At 33.0% G+C, this 21,412-nt stretch overlaps 1 protein-coding gene and 1 pseudogene across 1 annotated transcript in view; both read left to right on the top strand.

The window, feature by feature from the left end:
- Positions 1-21,412, top strand: part of BRWD3 (bromodomain and WD repeat domain containing 3) — a gene marked incomplete at its 3' end in the record, with an annotated part of 77,475 nt that overhangs the window by 28,832 nt on the left and 27,231 nt on the right. Inside the window, exons 9-22 of the mRNA XM_039849599.1 lie at positions 83-236; positions 4,414-4,548; positions 5,785-5,913; positions 6,828-7,053; positions 8,703-8,870; positions 10,948-11,128; positions 12,525-12,618; positions 13,465-13,614; positions 14,806-14,882; positions 15,477-15,645; positions 17,079-17,192; positions 19,414-19,521; positions 21,049-21,173; positions 21,331-21,341. Of these exons, the coding sequence (XP_039705533.1) occupies positions 83-236; positions 4,414-4,548; positions 5,785-5,913; positions 6,828-7,053; positions 8,703-8,870; positions 10,948-11,128; positions 12,525-12,618; positions 13,465-13,614; positions 14,806-14,882; positions 15,477-15,645; positions 17,079-17,192; positions 19,414-19,521; positions 21,049-21,173; positions 21,331-21,341 (1,841 nt within the window). The remainder of the gene's footprint in view (positions 1-82; positions 237-4,413; positions 4,549-5,784; positions 5,914-6,827; positions 7,054-8,702; positions 8,871-10,947; positions 11,129-12,524; positions 12,619-13,464; positions 13,615-14,805; positions 14,883-15,476; positions 15,646-17,078; positions 17,193-19,413; positions 19,522-21,048; positions 21,174-21,330; positions 21,342-21,412) is intronic.
- LOC120592125 (uncharacterized) lies at positions 18,520-18,638 on the top strand (annotated as a pseudogene).

The raw sequence follows: 21,412 nt of genomic DNA, 5'->3' as shown, positions 1-21,412 counted from the left end.
CTTTAAGAGACTTTTATCATAATTTGCTATTTTAGTTGTAATTTTTTTAAGAATTTACAGATTTGCAAATTATTTTGTTTAGGAATAACTTGCCATCTGGAGAAGATAAGGTTACAAAACTTAAGGTGACTATGGTGGCCTGGGATCGCTATGACACCACAGTTATTACTGCAGTGAACAATTTCCTTTTGAAAGTATGGAATTCAGTCACAGGGCAACTTCTTCATACTTTATCTGTAAGTATTCTGTTTTTGTAATAATTAAAATGGTCAAAAAAGATATTATTCTAGAAGACAGGAATTTTAAGTTATAGTTTACTGTCTATGACTTACCATCCCTTAGAGAAGTGATTATTCGAGATACCTCTGTTGACATATTGTAAAATAGTGATGACACATGGTATTAAGAGAGGAAAGGAAGCATCTGAAAAATGCAAAGGGCTTGCACAAATGACCAACTCAGTCAGTTATAGATTAACTACACCCTATAGATCTTTAAATAGCCTTCTGGAGACCCTTGCCACACCTACAAGAGAAACGATCTGTAAGTAGATAGGACTGGTGGTCCAGGGATTCTTTCCCCCCTTGCAGCCCCATCCAAAACTCCCCCACCCCATCCTGAGTCACGAGGTGCACGTAGAATCTCAGACAAAGGAATCATGCATCCCTCGCATGGACACTGCAGAGGTATATAAACTGTAAGAAATCTGACCAAGGTGAGCTTGTGCTTTGGTGCGGCTAAAGCCTCACACGCTCTGCTGGCATTAAATTCTCCTTCCTCTAACAAAGTTATCTGAGCGTCCAATTTCCTCCGTCGGGTATCGCTTCCTGCAACAGATTCCTGGCATGTTGGCCAGGAAGCATGGAGGAACAGCGCCCGCGGTTGGCGGACTTCGGGTATCCCACTGGGGAAATCCTGGCCTTCCCTGTAGCTGAGCCCGCTGAGTGCACACTGGGGATTACCCCGTGTGGACGCCTCACAGGATGGAAGGGGAAGCCCCAGCTGCTGATCCCTGCAAGGATCAGACAACAGAGGAATGAGAAAACTAAAACATGTCAGGGCCACGGTAAGGAAAAACTGGGCAAAGGGTAGATAGCTGAAGTCCTGCCCTATATAGGGTAGAAGGGGAGCCTGATCATCTCCTGAGGTCACCCAAGTACTCTACATTTGTTAGAGGAAACCGTGACCTCACAAGTACATAGGGTGGAGGGTGGAGTGTGTTAGGTTAACACTGGGCAAAAGGAAAGCCCGATCCCCCTCCAGAGAGTAACAGAGCGTCCTCCACAGGTTAAGAGGAGTGACTGCTTACTCTCCACAGGACAGGTTAAGGTATGGTGGGAGGTTTTATGAAAGAGAGTGAGTGCTGAGTGATTGAGACATGGCCTTGCCATGAAGCGAGAGTTGAGCCCCAATCCGCAGTTCCGTGACGAACCTCATATGGCTTAGGGTGGTGTCATTGGAACTCTGTGAGGAGTCAACTCCAGTGATTCAGTTTGGGGATTTATACCGACCCACCAATTGCTAAGAGGTGCCTGAAAGATCCCCGCAAGGAGAGAGGCCAGCGATAGATGAAGCTAGTGACTTCTCCTCCAAAGTTTCGCCGACCTTATCCCCCAACCCTCCAAGTGGCGTGATTGTTGTCTGTCGTGGGAGGCATGGGGGATACGCAGAGAAAGCCTACTCCCCTGGCCACAGTAGTCAAAAACTTCAAGAAAGGGGTTATGCAGTTTGAGTGTTTTTTGTTGAGTTTTAGATTTTCAGCTTATTGTTGTTTCAAGGGAAGAGATCTGGGGACATCTCTCACTCTACCATGTTTCTGACCTTCTTGATTCTTTATTAGGAAATATTCATCTATGTCAGCACACTCCAATAGAAATATAATGTGAGCCACATACATAATATTAATGTTTCTAGTAACCAAAATAAAAACGTAAAGTGTAACAGGTGGAATTAATTTTAATAAAATATTTTAATGAACTTAGTATGTCCAAAATAGTAACATTGAAACATGTAATTAATATAAAAATTATTAATGAAATATTTTACATTCTTTTTTCATACTAAATCTTTGAAATCTAGTATTTTTATACTTATAGAACATCTCAGTTTGGACTAGCTGCATTTCAAATGCTTAATAGCCACATGCGGTTAGCAGCCCCAGTATTAGACAGCACATGCCTATACCTCTAAAAATCACAATTTTAAAGGCCATGTTGTGGCCATTGGTTTTATATATCCATGTAAAATTCTGTCTTAATAAGTACCTTAATTTGTTTCGATTTCTGTTTAGTGGCGCTCATAGGTCTTCTGTTTTCAGTGAATTTTACTGAAGACATTTTAGAGCAGACTATTTTTAGTCCTATTATTAGTCAAATTTTCTTAGTTTTAGTATAACACTTATATTTTGTGTTAACAATTCGTATATCATGATCTTAGTGGGGTTTAAATTTCTTCCATTTAGCTCAGTAAGTATTGAGCTCTCCTGTGTGCCAACCACTGAGTTAGGTGTTAGGAATAAGTGGTAAATTAAAGAGACCTTTTCCTCCTGGAGTTCACAGCCTATTAAGAGAAAAAAAACATCAAATAAATACCAAGAAAGAAAAGTGCAAAAGACAATGCAAGTATTTAAGAGGGTGACAAAACCTGGTCTGGGAGGGTCAGAGAAAACTTCTTGAGGAAGTGAAATTTTGGTTAAGATTTGAAAGATAGGTTAAAATTACCCAGGTGTCTGCCTAAATGTCACCAATAGGAAACCATTAAAGGGTTTAAAAGCAAAGGAATGACATGTGAATTATGCTTTTGAAAAATACCTTATAGTCTTGGTGACGGAGATAATAGATTAGAATGGAGATAAGAGAGACTCTGAGTATACTGTAGAGAGTCAAGGGTAGGATGGCCTATAACGATAATTTCGATTTGTGTGGTGGTGGTGGACATAGAGGTGTGCTTCATAAAAATAGGGCAGATGATAAATCTTAAGACATTTACTCAACTTGATTAGGTTTTGTTCTCTATGATCCAGTGACTGTGTTCTATCCTAAGTTGTACGGCCAAAATTTAAAATTCCCTATTTATAAAAGCCTCTTTTTTCCATTGCACACTGAAATAGTTTTATCATTAGAGTTTAACAAAATGATTTTATTGTTTATTGGTTAGGAACCTGAGAAAGTATTTACTATGTCAAATTGATTATTCAGCAGGAGATTTTGTCATAACAAAGAAATGCTTTTTTTGTGGTGATTGGGAGAAGAGTTTAGGTAAACTTTGAGTTGTGACAGTATTTATTGTAAAGGGGATTTTACCTAGTCATCTTAATACTTCACATTTTGAGCCGGTCTTCAATTATTTTTTTTAATAAGCTGTATTTTTGTCCATAATGGTAATATGGCAGATTTCTTTATTATTCTGTTTTTCATACAATGATTTGGGATAAAATGCACTTTTTAAGTTCAAAATATATGGTCATTTCTAGAAGCTCCTGATGTGTAATATGCTGAGGTTTTCGTAAGTGAAATACCACTTCAGGATGTCCTGTATGCTTTTCTAAGACTTGGAGCCTGTTCTTAATCATGTATTCTCTAACCAGGAGTTAAGGAAAATCAACAATGATCTAAATCAGGTGTCGGCAAACTTTTTCTTTAAGAGGCTGGATAGTAAATATTTTAGGCTTTGCAGGGCACATATGGTCTTTGTTGCATATTTTTTGGTTTTTTTTTTGCAACCTTTTAAAAATGTAAAACTCATTCTTCGCTCATAGGCTGTGTGTACAAAAATGTCTGGGAGCTGGGTTTGGCCTGCAGGTAAAACATTTTGCAAACTCCTGATCTAAGATCTCTATATACTGTTATTCATTGATTTATTAGAAGGGAAACATATACATAGAGCATTGGTTTTCAACTTTTTTTAGCAGTAAACTCGTTTTTCAGATAGTATATTAAGTGCCACTATACTTTCTTATTTGAATATATCATGGGGCCTCCTACATACAATTTGAATACCAATGATAGAGAGTGCTGGATAAAGAACAATGAAGGTTTGTCAGTTATCACTATGGCAGAATTGGGTGTTAATGGATGATTCTGCTTGTCACATTTTCTGTGGACTTTTAAATAGCAGAGTCTTAGAAATATGAATTCCACTTCAGGGATCTGGTTAATATGCTGTAACCGGTTTAGACTGTATTTTAAATACTTTTTTAGCCCTCTGTCTATTGAATACTTTACACAATCAGCACTTAAATATACAAGGAACTCTAACTTAACTATTTATTGTAGTGTCCATGTAGTAAATGCTGTTAAATTGCTGTGCATGAATTAATCTGAACCAGATTGATAGCACACTCCTGAGATCTCTTGACCAAATAAACCAGATAGTTAGAATTGCTTTTCATGTTTAATATTGATTTTATCACAGGGACATGATGATGAAGTATTTGTTTTGGAAGCACATCCATTTGACCAAAGGATTATACTTTCAGCGGGCCATGATGGGAACATTTTTATTTGGGACCTTGACCGGGGGACCAAAATTCGGAATTATTTTAACATGGTAAGGAAAATCTGTGCTTAGTTCATATTAAAACGGGCTTCTCTTATATGACAGCTTGGTAATTAAAGTATACTTAGTGCCAAGGAACCTGTTGTGATCTGTATTTGAAGGGAATGAAAGGTTAAAGAAGTACAAATTAGTAGATGATAGATGGTCACGGGGATGGTGAGCACGACATAGGGAATGTAGTTAGCATTAATATATTGGCAAGGTGGAAAACCAGAGGAGAGAAGGAGCAATTAGGGGGATCGTTTTATAAACTATATAGATGTCTAACCAAGGTACTGTATACTTGAAACTAATTAAAATTTTAAAAAATCTATACAATAAAGAGAATGTTGCAAGACCTGAGAGTAAGACCAGTAGAAAATTATGCCATTCAGGGTGACTGTTATCATGATGTTAGCATTTTCCAAATTCTGGTCTCCAGCTCTAAACTCTAGAAACTCAGATTAAGTAAGCTTTTGGAGCTAACACTAACCAAACTCACAAAAAGGTTAATGTTTAAACTATAATCCTAATTTATGAATCACAAGAATTGACTATTCTGCGTCTGGTAAACCCCATATGGCTTAGTAATCAAGAAGTTGTTTGGCAAACACAGAATTGGAGATATGACTACTCTTTAGATATATTTTATACAAATCATGGAAAAATCTGGTACACTCTCTCTTCTCCCAGTAGAACACCCTCCTGTGGTAATGGGGCTATTCATATCCTCCAAATTTGGTGTCCTTCTCTGAAGAACATTTCTAAATAGTTGGCTTTTGAGCTCCCTTTTATAGGCTTATACATATACAGAGCGTTAATAATATCCTCTGTCTTTTGTTAATAAAATCAACTTATGTACTTTAATTTTAGGATGGTTATTTTAATGCTTACTTGCATTAAAATTTCAGATGCGAGGATAATGTCTTGACTTTGCTGCGATAGCATCTTTATCATTTTGGTTGTGTTAGGTCTTTTTTGTTCTCTTTTTTGTTCTCAGTCACTCATTTAATACTTCTTGAAATATGGCATTGCTAGTAATGTTTGATGCCATCTGTTGCATTTTGATTCTCCCTAATTTCTTTTAGAGTTTTACTGTTTCATTAGGGTTCTGGATACAGAAGCCAGAGTACATTGGAATGTTGATGCAACACAGAATCCAATATATTAACAAACAGAAGCTATTGCCTTCTTATTATCTGAAAATTACCTCTTAAGATGACTTAAAATGACTCCTCTAAATTTCAGATTGAAGGCCAAGGTCATGGTGCAGTGTTTGACTGTAAATTTTCACCAGATGGAAACCATTTTGCCTGTACAGATTCTCACGGGCATTTGCTGCTTTTTGGTTTTGGATGCAGTAAATATTATGAAAAGGTTAGTATATTTAATTTTTGTTGTAGACCTCAGTTTTGGATTGTATAATTTATAAATTTTGTTTGAAGTCTTTCAATTAATAAGGGCTATTATATGTCAATAGATATAAAATAACAAAGTTACCTTTCTTGGTAAAATTTTTCATCACTTCCAGAACATAAGGTGTGGCAGTTCAAATCACTATTAATTTATATGCAGGATGATATAGATAGAAAAATTTATTAGAAAGTCTATTTGCTTAGAACATATTCTCTGTACTATCTTTCAGGTATAATAGGAGAACAATGCTACCAGATTATATCCTCTACTAATCAAAATTAGGAATAAATAGCTGGTGACTAATGCTTATTTTCTTGGCTACTTTACCTATTATTGATCTTGTTAAAATACATTGGAAAGTATCTTAATTGATTCCTTATATTTTATTAGCTGTAATTTGGAATAGATTTTAGAATCTTGGAGTTGAAAGAGAACTCAGTCACTGAGTTCAGCTCAATACTTGTGTCATATTTGAGTGTCTCTATGCAATTGATATTTACCTGCCTCATCATTTATATTATACTCTATTCTTATTTGAATAAAATTAAGCAAGAAAAATAGTTATAAAGTTTTATATGATTTTTACAACTTAAATAAAAATACCTAATTTTATCCACTTTGTGTTGCTTTACTTCTTCCTATCCCAATTGGAGAAAAATGATATAGGGCCAGAAAGTAGGATTGTAGGGTTTTTTGGAAAAGATAGGATTATGATCTAGGTAATTTATTTCTACCTAGAAGAAACATATGGCAATAGAGGAATATAAGAGAATGCAAAAATTCTGATTTGAAAAATACATGTGCTCTAGGAATGAAAATAAGTGCTTACCTGTAAATTCCTTGTGCACATTAAATACTAAAAATCTGTCGTAAAGATTCCAGATCAGATGTTCTTCCACACGGATTATCGACCTCTTATCCGTGATGCCAACAACTATGTATTAGATGAACAGACACAACAAGCTCCTCATCTCATGCCTCCCCCATTCTTGGTGGATGTTGATGGAAATCCTCATCCCACAAAATTCCAAAGGCTAGTACCAGGACGGGAAAATTGTAAAGATGAACAACTTATACCACAGCTGGGATATGTGGCTAATGGTATGTTATCTCCAGAACTAAATTTAAAATATTTTGCAAAATGTTGTACTTGCTGCTATTTTCTTTATGATATATGTGCCCTGCAAAACTCTGTAGTAGGTTATACTATATTTAACTTAATACTTCTGTTAGTGTTCAGTTGCATAATACTTTATACTTTACCAGAGTACTTTTACATTGTTTATCTCACCTGGACACAGATAAATGTACTAATGTGTCAGGCTTTTATAATTGATGAAATTCCACTGCTCATTGGTATTTTAATTTGAGAGTCCATAGTTAATGGACCTAAGAAGACAAAATTTCAAAAACCACAAACTGAGAAGTGGCTATTTACCTATCTACATGTTTGAAATGCAAAAAATACTGGATGTTGGGAGGAGGATTGTAAGTGTTTAAATAACACTGAATCTTGGAGGATATTGAGGAAATAGTGATGAGTGTAATACTTGATGAGAGGATAGTAGGATAAGACATTGAAATAAGCTATTCTCTGTCAAACCAGCTCTTCTGATCGACATATTTCCCTTATGTATGCTGACTCTTTCACCCCCCACCCCCATACCAGAATGCCTTCTGGTTTGTGACTTGTAGATTTTCTTCCAGGTGTGAGCTAATGAGTTATGGATTTGCAAATGGAATTTTATTTTCTTACTAGGGAATTTAAACTTGAATTGACCTTTATACAGTGAAATGTTACACATCCTTTTATGATCTCTGTTATAAAGATTTGTAAAACAATGAAATGGTGTTACACATATGTTAATAGTTACTTTGATGTCATATTATTAAACAAGGGGAAAAGCATGAATATTAAGTAGGAGATAAAACTAAAAATATCTGAATAAAAAAATCTATAATTCATCACATTTGATTTCCTATAAGTCCTGGTCACTTGGCTACTTTGTTAGATACCATTTATTCTGACTAGAGGATAAGATGAAAAACAAGTTGAAGATGTAGTTAAGAATGAAAAAGATCATAGAAATAAAATTTTTATTCAGAAGTAATCATTGAATTTCAGTGTACCATAGAGATAATTTGTCTATGATAATCATATATACTGAGATATTATCAAAAGACACAATATTTGAAAGACCATAATGTGATTTCTTTCAGAAAGGAAATTCTCATGAAAGAAAGATACAAAATATTTTAGGTATCTGTGGTTGACCTTGTTTAAACCTTACTCAAATCTCTACTCCTAACTTTTAGCTTGGAATATTCCATAAAGATATTCATTTTTAAGTTAATAATTTAATGAGAGGTGAACACACAATGTAAATATATATATATGCCTTACTGTTAAAATGTACAGCTGAAACTTAACTAGATTCCATTAACCAATGTCACGATAAAATAAATAAATAAATAAATAAATAGTAATTTAATAATTATTCTTTAAGATGAGTAGGCCCTCATAATAATGTCTAATTTGGGAGTATTGGTTAAGGCAAACACACAAGCTGACATATCAAAAAATTGTAAAGTTCTTTTGAAAGTATTTTGTTTTATACATGCTTAATTTTCATTTTAATCCTTTTGTTGTTGTTGTTGTTATTTGCCTAGAAATGTATATATTAAGCTTGTTTTTACTGTATACCAAAATGCAAATAACTTAGCGGCTTTATTTCTTTGGTCTCATTAAGGTGATGGTGAGGTGGTAGAACAGGTAATTGGGCAACATGCCAATGACCAAGATGAGAGCATTCTTGATGGAATAATCAGAGAGCTACAGAGAGAACAAGATCTGAGACTAATTAATGAAGGAGATGTTCCACATTTTCCCATTAATAGATCATATTCTGCTAATGGTGGTAAGTATGTATATATTTGTAAAAAATATGATGAATGTACTTTGATTATTTTACTTACACCAGTAATTACATGTGAGAAACATACTTGGTTTGTAAATTAAAAACAACTTTTTTTTGTTTTTGTTTTTTGTTTAAATTTATTTTTCAGTTACAGAAAAACATTTTTAATAATTTACAATTGTGGTATAAGATATACCACAGTGCCACAATCTCATTATCATTTATGGCTAAAATGACTTAGCATCTTTTAAATAATACAGGTGGTTTATTTTTATTTATAAAGTAAATATACAGTAGTCCCCCTCATCTGCATGGGATATGTTCCAAGATCTCCAGTGGATGTCTGAAACCGAGGATAGTACCAAATCCTATATACACTATGTTTTTTCCTATACATACATACCTATGATAAAGTTCAATTTATAAATCAGGCACAGTAAAAGATTAATAACAATTACGAAAAATAAAATGGAACAGTGATAACAGTATACTATGTTAAAAGTTACAGGAATGTGGCCTCTCTCTGAAAACCCATCTAATAACCAAGTTAGTTACTAAGTGATTAACTGGTGAGGAGTGTATGCAGCATGGATGCTCTTGACAAAGTGATGAATCCTGTCCCAGGGTGATGGAGTGAGACGGTTCAAGCAAGATTTCATCATGCTACTCAGAACATCATGCAATTCAAAACTTATGAATTGTTTATTTATTAAAATTTTCAATTTAATACTTTTGGACCATGGTTGACCATGAAACCATGGATAAAACTACTGTACCAGGTTTCTTTGGATAGATTTGAAATGCCATTAGTCAAAGAGATCTCGTCTAGTTCTATTTGCAATATTCATTTGTTTTGAGTTTTTTCTGATGCTTATTTTAACAGTTGAATGTTTCCATTGCTATTTTTGTTTTATCTGCAAATACAACAAAAAGAAATTAACAGGGACCTTCCTCCCTTTCATTGATTATCAGTTTTGAAAAGGAAATTTTGACAGTTAATTTTTTTTTGTTTACAGTTTTTCTCTTACCGATTTTGAAAATCTTACTGAAGCTTTATTCAGAATCCTTTTTGTTTGTTTTATTAGATTTTATATATAAGTAAAACCATATGGTATTTGTTTTTCTTTTTCTGACTTACTTCACTTATAATATACTCTAGATCCAGTCATGTTGTCGAAAATGGCAAGATTTTGTTCTTTTTTTATTGCTGTGTAATATTCCATTGTATATGTATACCACATCTTCTTTATCCGTTCATCTGTTGATAGATACCTAGGATGCTTCAATATCTTGACTATTGTAAATAATGCCGCAATGAACATAGGGGTGCAGGTATCTTTTCGAATTGGTGTTTTCATTTCTTTTGGATGAATACCCAGAAATAGAAATGCTGGGACATATGGTGTATCTATTTTTTTTTTTTTGAGGAATCTCCAAACTTCATAGTATCAGTTTGCATTTCTACCAACAGTGCACAAGGGTTACCAGAGGGAGAGGTTGGGAGGATGGGTAAAAAGGGGAAGGGGAATATAGTCAATAATATTGTGGTAAGTTTATAAAGTAACAGATGATTAGTAGAATTAGTAGGTAAACACATTATAAGGTATAAAAATGTTAAATCAGGTGAAAATACTGTACATCTGAAACTAATAGGACCAATATAAGATTGTATTCCAGCTATACTTAAATAAAAAAATAAATTTAAAAAGAGTCTTTGGTCTAAATAAAGATAGAGTTAAGATTAAAAAACTGCTTTCTGAGCTAGTACTAATAAATATTTGTGCATCTACCAAGTCATGTTAAATTTGCTTTTTTATATTTACTGAGCATTTAGTAGATGACAGATATGAAAGTGCTTTGAAAAACATTGAAAGAGCTATAGAACCTTTAAACATTTATTGAGTACCTGCTTTATTCATAACACTATAAAAACCATTAAGGGAGTACAGAAAATGTTGAACAAAGGCATAGCAATATTGTCCAGCAGTATTATCTTTGAATTGCCTATTTTATTTAGAGCTCTGATCTAGAAAAGTTTGGTACTTTAGCTCAAAAAGTGTCTTTGTTTTTGTTTTAGCTCTGAGAAGTCCAAATATGGACATATCTTCTCCAAATATTGGACTTCGACGTAGTGGTCAAATTGAAGGTGTCCGACAAATGAATAACAATGCTCTTAGGAGCCAGATGGCCACTGAACGAGATCTCATGGCATGGAGCAGAAGAGTGGTGGTCAATGAACTAAATCATGGAGTTAGTAGGTGAGTCAATACGGTAACATTCATAAGAAAATGGAGAGCTTTGTTTTTTTGTAAGTAAATTAAAATGGTCTATGTTAGTTTTAATTTTAATAACTAAAGTATTTTTTTTAAATCCAACTGAGTTGTGCATTAGTTTTTCCACGTTATTTCAGTTACTTCACTTCATAACAACTATTTAATGAATGTCTTCAATTTGCTTGCTTAGCTTTGTGTTAAATAGTTTGAGGAATACTGAAAAATGAAAATTATGATCTCTATGTCTTTGATGAGTTTTTAGTCTAAGTTAGAAGATGAGAATACAAATACAATTAAGTAAAAACATAAAACCATATGTGAATAAGTATGCCAGTGATATGTGGATCCCAAACTCAACAGCAATTCTGAGAAGGCTATCAACTTGATATTGGAGTAGTTTGAGAGTACAGTATAGATATATAGTAGACCCCAGTGCTTAGGAGGGTATATTTACTAGTGGCATTTAAGTAGTCATCCTTGGAGGATGAAAGGATTTCATTAGGATAAATTTCAAACTTAGAATCTCTATCCTTATGTGTAAACCTTAAGTAACATTTGCTTTAATATCAACTCTATATAATACACAGCAACTGGAAATAGATTTAGAAAAGAGAAAGGACATTGACAGAGAATATATAAAATTGATTTTAATCATATTACTTCCCTAACCAAGCCTTTTACCAACTCAGCCAACAAGCAGCAAAATTAATTTGGTTTTGCCTTTTCTTTCTTCAGCAGTAATAAGAAAAAAGGAGACCACTAATTTATAAACTGAATTCTACCCTCTGGCAATAGAGCAATTTGAAATAATTCTTTGCTCAAAATGTTAAAACGGGAATTGAAACTGGAATTAGATACTTTTATATCAATGTTTATTGCAACATTTATTCCCAGTACCAAACAGTAGAAACAACTCAAGTATCTGTCAACACATGAATGGATAAACAAAATGTGATCCTATACATGCAGTGGAATATTATTTAGCCGTCAAAAGGAATGAAGTTACAATAACCTGCTACGATGTGGATAAACACTGAAGACGTTATGCTAAGTGAAATAATAGCATTGAGTCCACTTATATGAAATATCCAAAATAGGCAATTTCATAGATACATAAAGTAGACTAGAAGTTAACAGGGCTTGGTGGAAGGAGAAATAGAGAGTTATTTCTTAATGGTTATGCAGTTTATGTTTGTAGTGATGAAAATGTTTTGGAACTAGCGGTGACAGGTAAACAACATCATAAATTTCATTAACCACTGAATTGTATACCTAACAATGCTTCAAATGACACATTTTACATTTAAAAGTATTTTGTTATCTGATTATCAGCTTGCTTTTTGATGATTTTCTGTTACTTTGACCTTTGATTTCTTATTAGGATTCAGGAAGAATGTAGAACTGCGAAAGGTGACATAGAAATTAGTCTTTATACAGTTGAAAAGAAGAAAAAGCCATCTTATGCTACCCAAAGGGTGAGTTTAATTTGGGATACACTATTTGCAAATATTTGCAGATAACAGATTTTTGAAAGGCTATAGGTGCGTATTAAAGGACTATTGAGTACCTGCTTTATTCATAACACATAACTCAACCCCAAATTGAGATATATGGTTATTATTAATAAAGATAAAATTACACAAAGTCGAGACTATCCCCAAAATTCTAGGACATATGGTCATTGTAGGTATAGGCAATTTGTATTAAAATACCATTTTTATATGGTTAAAGAAGAACCTTAAAGTTACTGCCTGATTACTAATCACAATGTAAAACAAATGCTCTGGTACCCTAGGCCAGAGGTTGGCAAACTACTGCCTATGGCTATATCTGGTGTACTGCTTATTCCTACTAACATAATTTTATTGGAACCCAGCCATACTTATTTATTTTATATTGACTATGACTGCTTTCACACTACATAGAGACAAGTATTTGCAACATAGATCATATGACCTGCAAAACCAAAAATGTTTACACTTTGGCCCTTTATAGAAAAAGTTTGCCAACACCTGCCCTAGGCACACTCCTGGCTTGCTTAATCATACAGGAGCAAAATCTAATCTATACATTGGGAAGATTTGTATTCCCAGTAGAAACTGCTAAGCAGCGAATAAAATTCCTGTACTCCATTTGGTACCTGGTAAGCTCCTTACTAGTACTCCAAGGTTAATATGTATAAATACCTTAGGTTTCCTTTTGGAGGATTTATTTCTATCCCTTAGCTCCACCCCCACCCAATTGATTTGCTTTATATATGTTCATTTGTGTATGTTCATTGAGTCTGTCATTTTTTTAAATGTTTTCCTTCTGTTTTCTAGAATGATTATCAGCCTAGCTGTGGACGGTCTTTACGAAGGACGCAACGTAAGCGTCAGCATACTTACCAAACACGGTCGAACATAGAGCATAATTCACAAGCACCATGTCAAAATTCAGGTGTACAGGAAGATTCAGATAGCTCCTCAGAGGTTAGATATCTGATATTATTTACTCAATGTAATTTTTGTTTCCCATTTAGTATCATCTCTTTGGGCTTACTTTTAAGGGTCACTTCTTTAATAGAAATTCATTTTAATAATTTTCTTATAAGAGGATTATTAATTAATAAGGTATTCAATAGACAAGTTTGAGGATTGAATTCCTTTAGCTATCTTTTCTGATTTGTACCTAAGATGTTATCTTGGTTGAGGGTATCAAACATGCCAGCAAAAGTTTGGCTTTGGGACATTGGGAAAGTGGTGAGAGGAAATCTGCCTAGAAATGGAAAGAAGTGGAATATGGAAAACAGTGATAACTGGTTATACAGTCTCAGAACTGGTTGACTGTGATCAGCACAATATACAAGTTTTCTGTTATTGTTGACTTCACCAATCATAAAGGTTACTGAGTGATGATTTTTCTCAGACTATATTTTTCATGGTAATGTAATAAAGAGTATAACAATTCTTCATGTTCTTCTCTTCTTCAGTCCTTTTGTTCTCTTAACTGTAGTTGTTAAGTAAATAGTGAGGGTTTAATTATGCTTTGACGATATATGGTACCCCATTCTTCTCTAACCATTCACAATTTTTTAAAACTCTCATTGATGGTGTCCTTCCTATCTCCCACAGGAAAATCTTGATCTGAAAAAGAATGATCACATATTCAAGAATTGATATTACTTTTTTAATGTAATAATGATATTATGCTTATGTTTTTAAAAATAATCTTAATCTTAATAACTATTTGTAGTTAGAATGTTTCTTTTGGTCCACTTTTACTTCAGAATAATCCTTGGGATATGAGAAAGGTTATCTATTCACTCCACTTTGATATGTTTGAAATTTTACATAATCAAAAGATTAATTTTTATGAAGAGTAATTATATTAACTTGGTGGAGGTATATAGATATATATTTTTTAAATTGTTTTAACATATTAAGTCTTTGAAATAATGAAAGATGTCTCATACCAATAAGATAGTAGATGGCCAGAAAATTTTAAATACCTGGTAGGCTTAGTTATGAGTTACAGATATATGAAGAAAATGATGATGTACATTTTAACTAGAACATTCTGAGGGGGTGGATACACAATTTGTTATGAAACATGTAGTCTGCGCTAATTAATAATATACTGTTTAATAACCATATATCTCAATTGCTGGCTCTTTGTTTCAGGAAGATGAAACAGTTGGCACAAGTGATGCTTCTGTAGAAGATCTTGTTATTGAATGGCAAAGTGAAAGTTCTTCCAGGTAGTGTTAATGATTTTGATGTCGTCAAAATTATTTGACAGTTTTAAAGTGTAATTATGTTCTCATAGGAATTTGCTAAGACCAGAGTTAAAATAGTATTTTATGGTAGAAAGAGAACTGGGTTGGAAGCCCAGAGACCTGATGTTTTATCTTGGCTCTGGCAATATCTTTTTGGGCATGTCGCTGTGGGCTTTAGTTCCCTCATCTGTAAAATAAAATCCTTTGTAAATCCAAGAATTTATATGTATACATATTATATGTATTTATTTTAGTTTTAAAACAACTACGTTTAACTATTTCCAGTGAAAAAGAGCATCTTTATTTAAAAAAGCTTTTGTGATTTGGACAGGAACTTTGAATTTCAAATTCTGTTATGGGAAGCTAAGCATTGTACTTTATCCAAGAATCATTTCATTTAAAATCACTTAGGTGATCATCAGAATTCTATATTGATATTTTCTTCTCTTCAGTTAGAGCAGAACTAAACCATATTATTTATAATGTTATTTGATTATAAAATGATCATCTTCCAATTCTGAGGCAAAACTATTCCTTTTCTAAACTTACTTATTCATAATTTTGATTTATTTACAGTGATTCATCAAGTGAATATTCTGATTGGACAGCAGATGCTGGAATAAATTTGCAGCCTCCAAAAAGACAAACCAGACAGGCAACACGGAAAATATGCAGCAGCTCTGATGAGGAGAATTTGAAGTCACTAGAAGAAAGGCAAAAGAAACCTAAACAGACTAGAAAGAAGGTTTGTAAGTTTATAGGTTGTTTTTATTGTTTTTGTTTTTGTCCTGATACTTGAATATTTTTTTTAGCATATTTTTTTAAATTTATATATATATTTTTGGTAACATTAGCTAATGAAATCCAGGAAGTTTCAGGTGTGCAATTTAACAGTAAGGCACATATATATATATTACACTGTGTGTTCCCCTCCCATAGTTAGACTTCTTTCTATCACCATATATTTAACCCCTTTTACCCAATCTACCTCCCTCCTCCTCCTTCCCCCCTACCCTCTGGTAACGACTAGTCTATTGTCCATGTCCATGAGTCTCTGTTCGTTTATCCTGTTCATTTGTTGCTTTTAGGTTTATATCCCACATATAAGTGATATCATGTGGTTTTCAACTTTTTTTATCTGGCTTATTTCGCTTAGCATGATTATCTCAAGGTCCATCCATGTTGTCACAAATAGAAGTATTTCATCTCTTCTTATGACTAATATTCCATTGTATATATGTACCGCATCTTCTTTATCCAATTATCTATTGTAGGACGCTTCGGTTGCTTCCATGCCCTGGCCACTGTGAATAATGCCATTATGAACATTAGTGTGAAATATCTTTTCAGATATGAGTTTTCAGATACTTGAATATTTAGCAGTAACATTTTTCTCTAAAGATAACATTCCATTTGAGAAACTAAGTAAAATAATTTAACATAAATTTAAGATATAAAGAAATTTTAAAATTTTTCTCATCAAAAGTACAGTCTAGAACACCTTATTGTTATTAAATTAAAACATTCACAATTATTTGTTAAAATGTAATTGAGTTTTAAATAATAAGCCACTATAGTATAAAAGTGTTACTTTTGTCATGTCATCAGTCATAATTTTCTATGCATTTTTGACTTGTAAAATGGAAGGGTATGATAAATGGAGTAGTATTCTTTTTCATTTTTTTATATGTTTTTACTTCAACCCAGCGATGGTATTTTTTCCAACTATAATTTTATTTAGATGATGTAAAGACTTAATTCACATATTTCTTTGAATATTAATTTAAAAAATTTATTGTGTATGCATTTGGTAACCTGTTGCTTTAGTAGACAGAATTAGCTTTTTTGATTGCCACCATTTTATTGGCAAAAAGTTACTGTGTCACTTGTATTTGAATTCATATGGCATTCTAAGGACCTGAAGAGTAAAATTTGCAGTTTTTAGATAGTATAGAGTATCAGATTATTTCGTCAGCCAAAACTGAGCAACATATTAAGAACTCACTTGAGTATTTTATTGATATACATGTTGTGCATCATTAATTGGTAAAGAAAAATGTTTAAAATTTGTGTATTTTGGGTTTCATTATAACCTAGTGTTTTTAACATTCTCTACCTATTATTTTTATACTACTGTTAATGTATTTATTCTTTATATATTTGTGAACTATATTTTAGAAAGGAGGACTGGTTTCTATGGCAGGTGAGCCTAACGAAGAATGGTTTGCCCCTCAGTGGATCTTGGATACTATTCCACGACGTTCTCCATTTGTCCCACAAATGGGTGATGAGGTAATTGTTATCTGTTATAACCCTTTTCTCTTAGAACCTGATGAACACTCACTTTAGTCAGTCTTAGGGCATTTATATTCTCAATTCTATTATGGTTATGTGTACAGTGTCTTAGCTGCTCTGATATTTCTTGTGGATCGTGTCTGAATCTTATTAACCTTTATATCCTTTGTAGGGCCTGGCACAGAGCCTTCAGTTTAGTAGATGTGCTATGAACATTGAGATAAATTGATTGGCTTGTGACGTCCTGAAAATAATTATCTTTATCTTTTTTTATCTTAATTGCCATGTAGTAGAATCAAGTATTTTGAGTCCTAACTCAAGTCCTAATATTTTCCAAAATGAAGCCCATGCTCAACCTGATAGAAAATATACTAGAGGATAATTACCCCTTTTGATGATTAGGGGAATATCATTTACAAACAAGGCTTTAAATTGTATCTGGTGAAAAAAATTTATTTTTTATTTTTCTTATGAAAATTATAGTAACGTAATATTTAAGCTCTAGTTAGCTTATATAGTCTCTGATATATTGACTAATCCTTTTTGAGTGATTAAATGCTTACACACAGTTTTTAATATAAGACTAATAGTAGGAATATAATGTTGTCATCATAATAAAAGGAATAAAACGTTGCATATAGTTCTAAAAATCTTGGGACCAATAAAAATTTCACCAAACCTTTCTATAATTGCCTGTTATAGATATCTTGTGCCAGAGATCGCTATCTAAGTAGTTTTATGAATAAGCTGATACTTGCTGATTACCTTTTGATATTAAAATATTTTTCTTTCATAGGTGTGTCTTGTAACTATTAGACTTTTGAACAATGTTTGTTTATGTGGTTATTTTAGTAGAACATGCTCTGATGAATACTGTATCAAAAAAAACTTAAAGAGCTTTTTGAGGGGCATATCCGAACCCACTATTTCTTATATTTATTGCCTGTTTTTATGGAGGTTTAAGAGGGATAATTTTGAATTAATCTTAGAAGACTATAGAACAAAATAAGGATCTGTATACTCTTATGATCTGATGAAATTCCTCTCTCATCTATTTGTTGAGTACAGGAATAAATATATACTAAAGGATATCTAAATAACATGCTCACTATTGACTTTTTTCATCTCTACAATTAAGTTTATTTACTAATATTTAAATCTTTTTAATTTTCTACTTGTATTTGTAGCTTTTAGAAATTCTGACTTAGACATTGGTGGTTGGTAGAGTATGTCAATGTATTATTGAAATTTCATAGTATGGTATTTTTTATGTTGCTTTCTTCTGTTTATTTATTTCTACCACCTCTTTAAACTTATTGTGGGAGTCTACGACCATGCTACCCTGAACAAGCCCAATCCCATCTGATCTCGGAAGCCAAGCAGGATCGGGCTTGGTTAATACTTGGATGGGAGACCATCTAGGAAGACCAAGTGCTATAGGCGTAAAAATAAATTAATTAATTAAAAATACGGGATTGTAAGCTGCTCAGGTCCTTGCAATCTGTAAGGTCAACCAAGGGTTGCTTTGCCTAAAAAAAAAAAAAAAAACTTATTGTGGAGAAAGAAACATTTTTAATAAATCAGAATATGGTAGTGGTCTTAAAAAAGGTGAAGGATCTTACCAAGCACTTGGGTTTATTTTCCTTCCATACAATGCCAGTTCTGATGTTCATTCTTATAAAAGAAAAATTTTAATTTGTCTAGAAATTATTCTATATAGAATAATTTCTATATTATTCTAGAATATATATTCTATATTCTAACTGGAGGCTACTATATATTCTATATAGTAGCCTCCAGTTAGAAGAGAGAGAGAGTGTGTGTGTGTGTGTGTAGGCTGACTATTAAAATACTTAGAATGTCAACTATAATTTGAAATGTAGAACTATAAAATATGAATAAATATTTAAAATAAAATAAGGATTTCATGTACATTTGTCATTAGTCTGTTTCTTCAGAAATGCTGAAGCTGCTGGGGGAAAAACTTCATGTGCAGTGTTTACATTATGCAATACTTATAGTACTTATAGTGCAGGTCCATATAGACGTGAGTACTGAATAACATTTGATAGTGACAAGTACATTGTACACATTTTTTTTCAAGTTTATATTTATGTTTGTCGTAAGCAGAAGAGGACATTTGTAGGAATATATATTGGGATGTATAGAGTTGTTTAATTGGACACCGCTGTTTAAGACCTCATGTTTTTTGTTTTAGCTTATCTATTTTAGGCAAGGACATGAAGCTTATGTGCGGGCTGTAAGGAAATCAAAAATATACAGCGTTAATTTACAAAAACAGCCGTGGAATAAAATGGATCTCAGGGTAAGTTTTCCAAGTTCATAAACTATGCAGTTGAAGTAGCTTTGGAATTAAGTTACTTTCCTGTAGGGTTTCCCTCAGTTTCATGCATAGCTCACTGTTGACTGTATGTTGATATATAATATTCTTGTACAGCTGACTGTTATAGGTCATAGTTTATGTTCCCTGAAATTTGTATGCCACCTAGTATCCTGATTATTGGACCTAATTTCCTAAGCAAAGCAGTAGTTCTCTGGTGTGGATATTTTCTTCAAAAGCCTTGTATATCCTGAAGGTTCTATAAACTGACCACATGTGTAGACTACAAACACCCTCATGGTTCTGGCAGCTTTAGGGTATAGTAAATATCATAAATCCCAAGAAGCTCAAAACTTTGTGGTGCTTTATGGATTATCTCTTTTGATATAGTACCTATGTAGCTACATGGTATTGATTAAAATATGTATGTATATTTTTAGAGGATTTTCTGCCTATAAATACATATTCATACATATATATGCACATACAGAGAGACAGGGATACATATACCATTTCTATGTAGGTTTACACTTTTTTTTTTTACTTGGAAAACAAGAGACTAAAGAGCAATTTTATAGTCGTTTTCTAGGTAAATGAAGGGTTGTTGTGTGATGATGCTTAGCAGGAAGGATTCAAGAGAGAATGTGTATATTTACTGAAGTAAAGATTCAAACACTTGTAAAAATTTGATTAAGGTTGTAAAATGCTAAATATCTTATCAAGTGAGTTTTCCATAATTATCTTCTGGGAGATAAGGATGCTACCATCTATTCTGAATCAGGTGAATGTTGAATTCTGGTTTTGTTTTTATTTTAGAATCGGGAATGAATAAAACATGATTTCTTATTTTAAATTCTAACCCTGTGGTTCTAGGAAATTGTAAGAGGTAACATATTAGTGGTACAAAACCTAAGCTTTGGAATAAGACCTGAATTTCAGTCCTAGTTCTGCTGTATACCAGTGTAGAACTTTAAGCAAATCACTGTACCCACGAGGTTCAGTTTTTTCATCTATTAAGAGTATCTAATCAATCTATAAGGACAGTATTGTAAAATAATACTGTAAGCATTCAAAAATGCAAATCATTTCCTTAAACATACATGTACATTTCTACTTGCATACTTACCTACTGTATTTCTGTTAGAGGAGTGATTCTTAACCAGGCAGCATATCATAGTCTCCTGGAGGAGTTTTAAAGAAAATATATATGATTGAATTATACCCCAGACCTACTGAATTCTATTCTATAAGAGTAGGGTTTAGGAACATAAATTTTAAAAATTTCCAAAGGGGATTCTGCGGCTTATCCTTGATTTAGAGCTCTGCACTAAACTACAACCTGTTATAAAAGGTCAACAGCCATGTCTTATTACCTTTAACACTTAGTGGAGTGCCTAGTATTTAGTCGTTATTCACATAATTTTTAAATTGTTCAAATAATATTGAAATATGTAAATGTTAGGCATTTGTTTATATTGAAAGTAATAGTTTATTGGTTTTTTTCATGAATAGGAACAAGAGTTTGTTAAGATTGTAGGAATCAAATATGAGGTTGGACCACCTACACTATGCTGCTTGAAGCTTGCATTTTTGGACCCCATTTCAGGCAAAATGACTGGAGAGTCTTTTTCCATTAAGTGAGTAACTTTGTGTGTGTATGTGTTTTAATCCCTATTATGTATTCTTCAGAGTACAAGACTTGTTGGGAGAGAAAACACTACACCGCTATAGGCTTTAGAGTTTTAAAGACCAAGGCTTAATGTTTAATTCTTGTTTTGTTTCTTTACTTAATAGTGCTTGCTCACGCTAGCATGTTCTCTCTCTCTCTCTCTCTATATATATATATGTATATCTCTCTCTCTCTCTCTCTCTCTCT

Source organism: Pteropus medius, unplaced genomic scaffold, assembly GCF_902729225.1.
Source record: "Pteropus medius unplaced genomic scaffold, Ma_sr-lr_union100, whole genome shotgun sequence".
Lineage (NCBI taxonomy): Eukaryota > Metazoa > Chordata > Mammalia > Chiroptera > Pteropodidae > Pteropus > Pteropus medius.
Note: the sequence above shows the minus strand (reverse complement) of the source record. Positions and strands in the feature narration are given on the sequence as shown.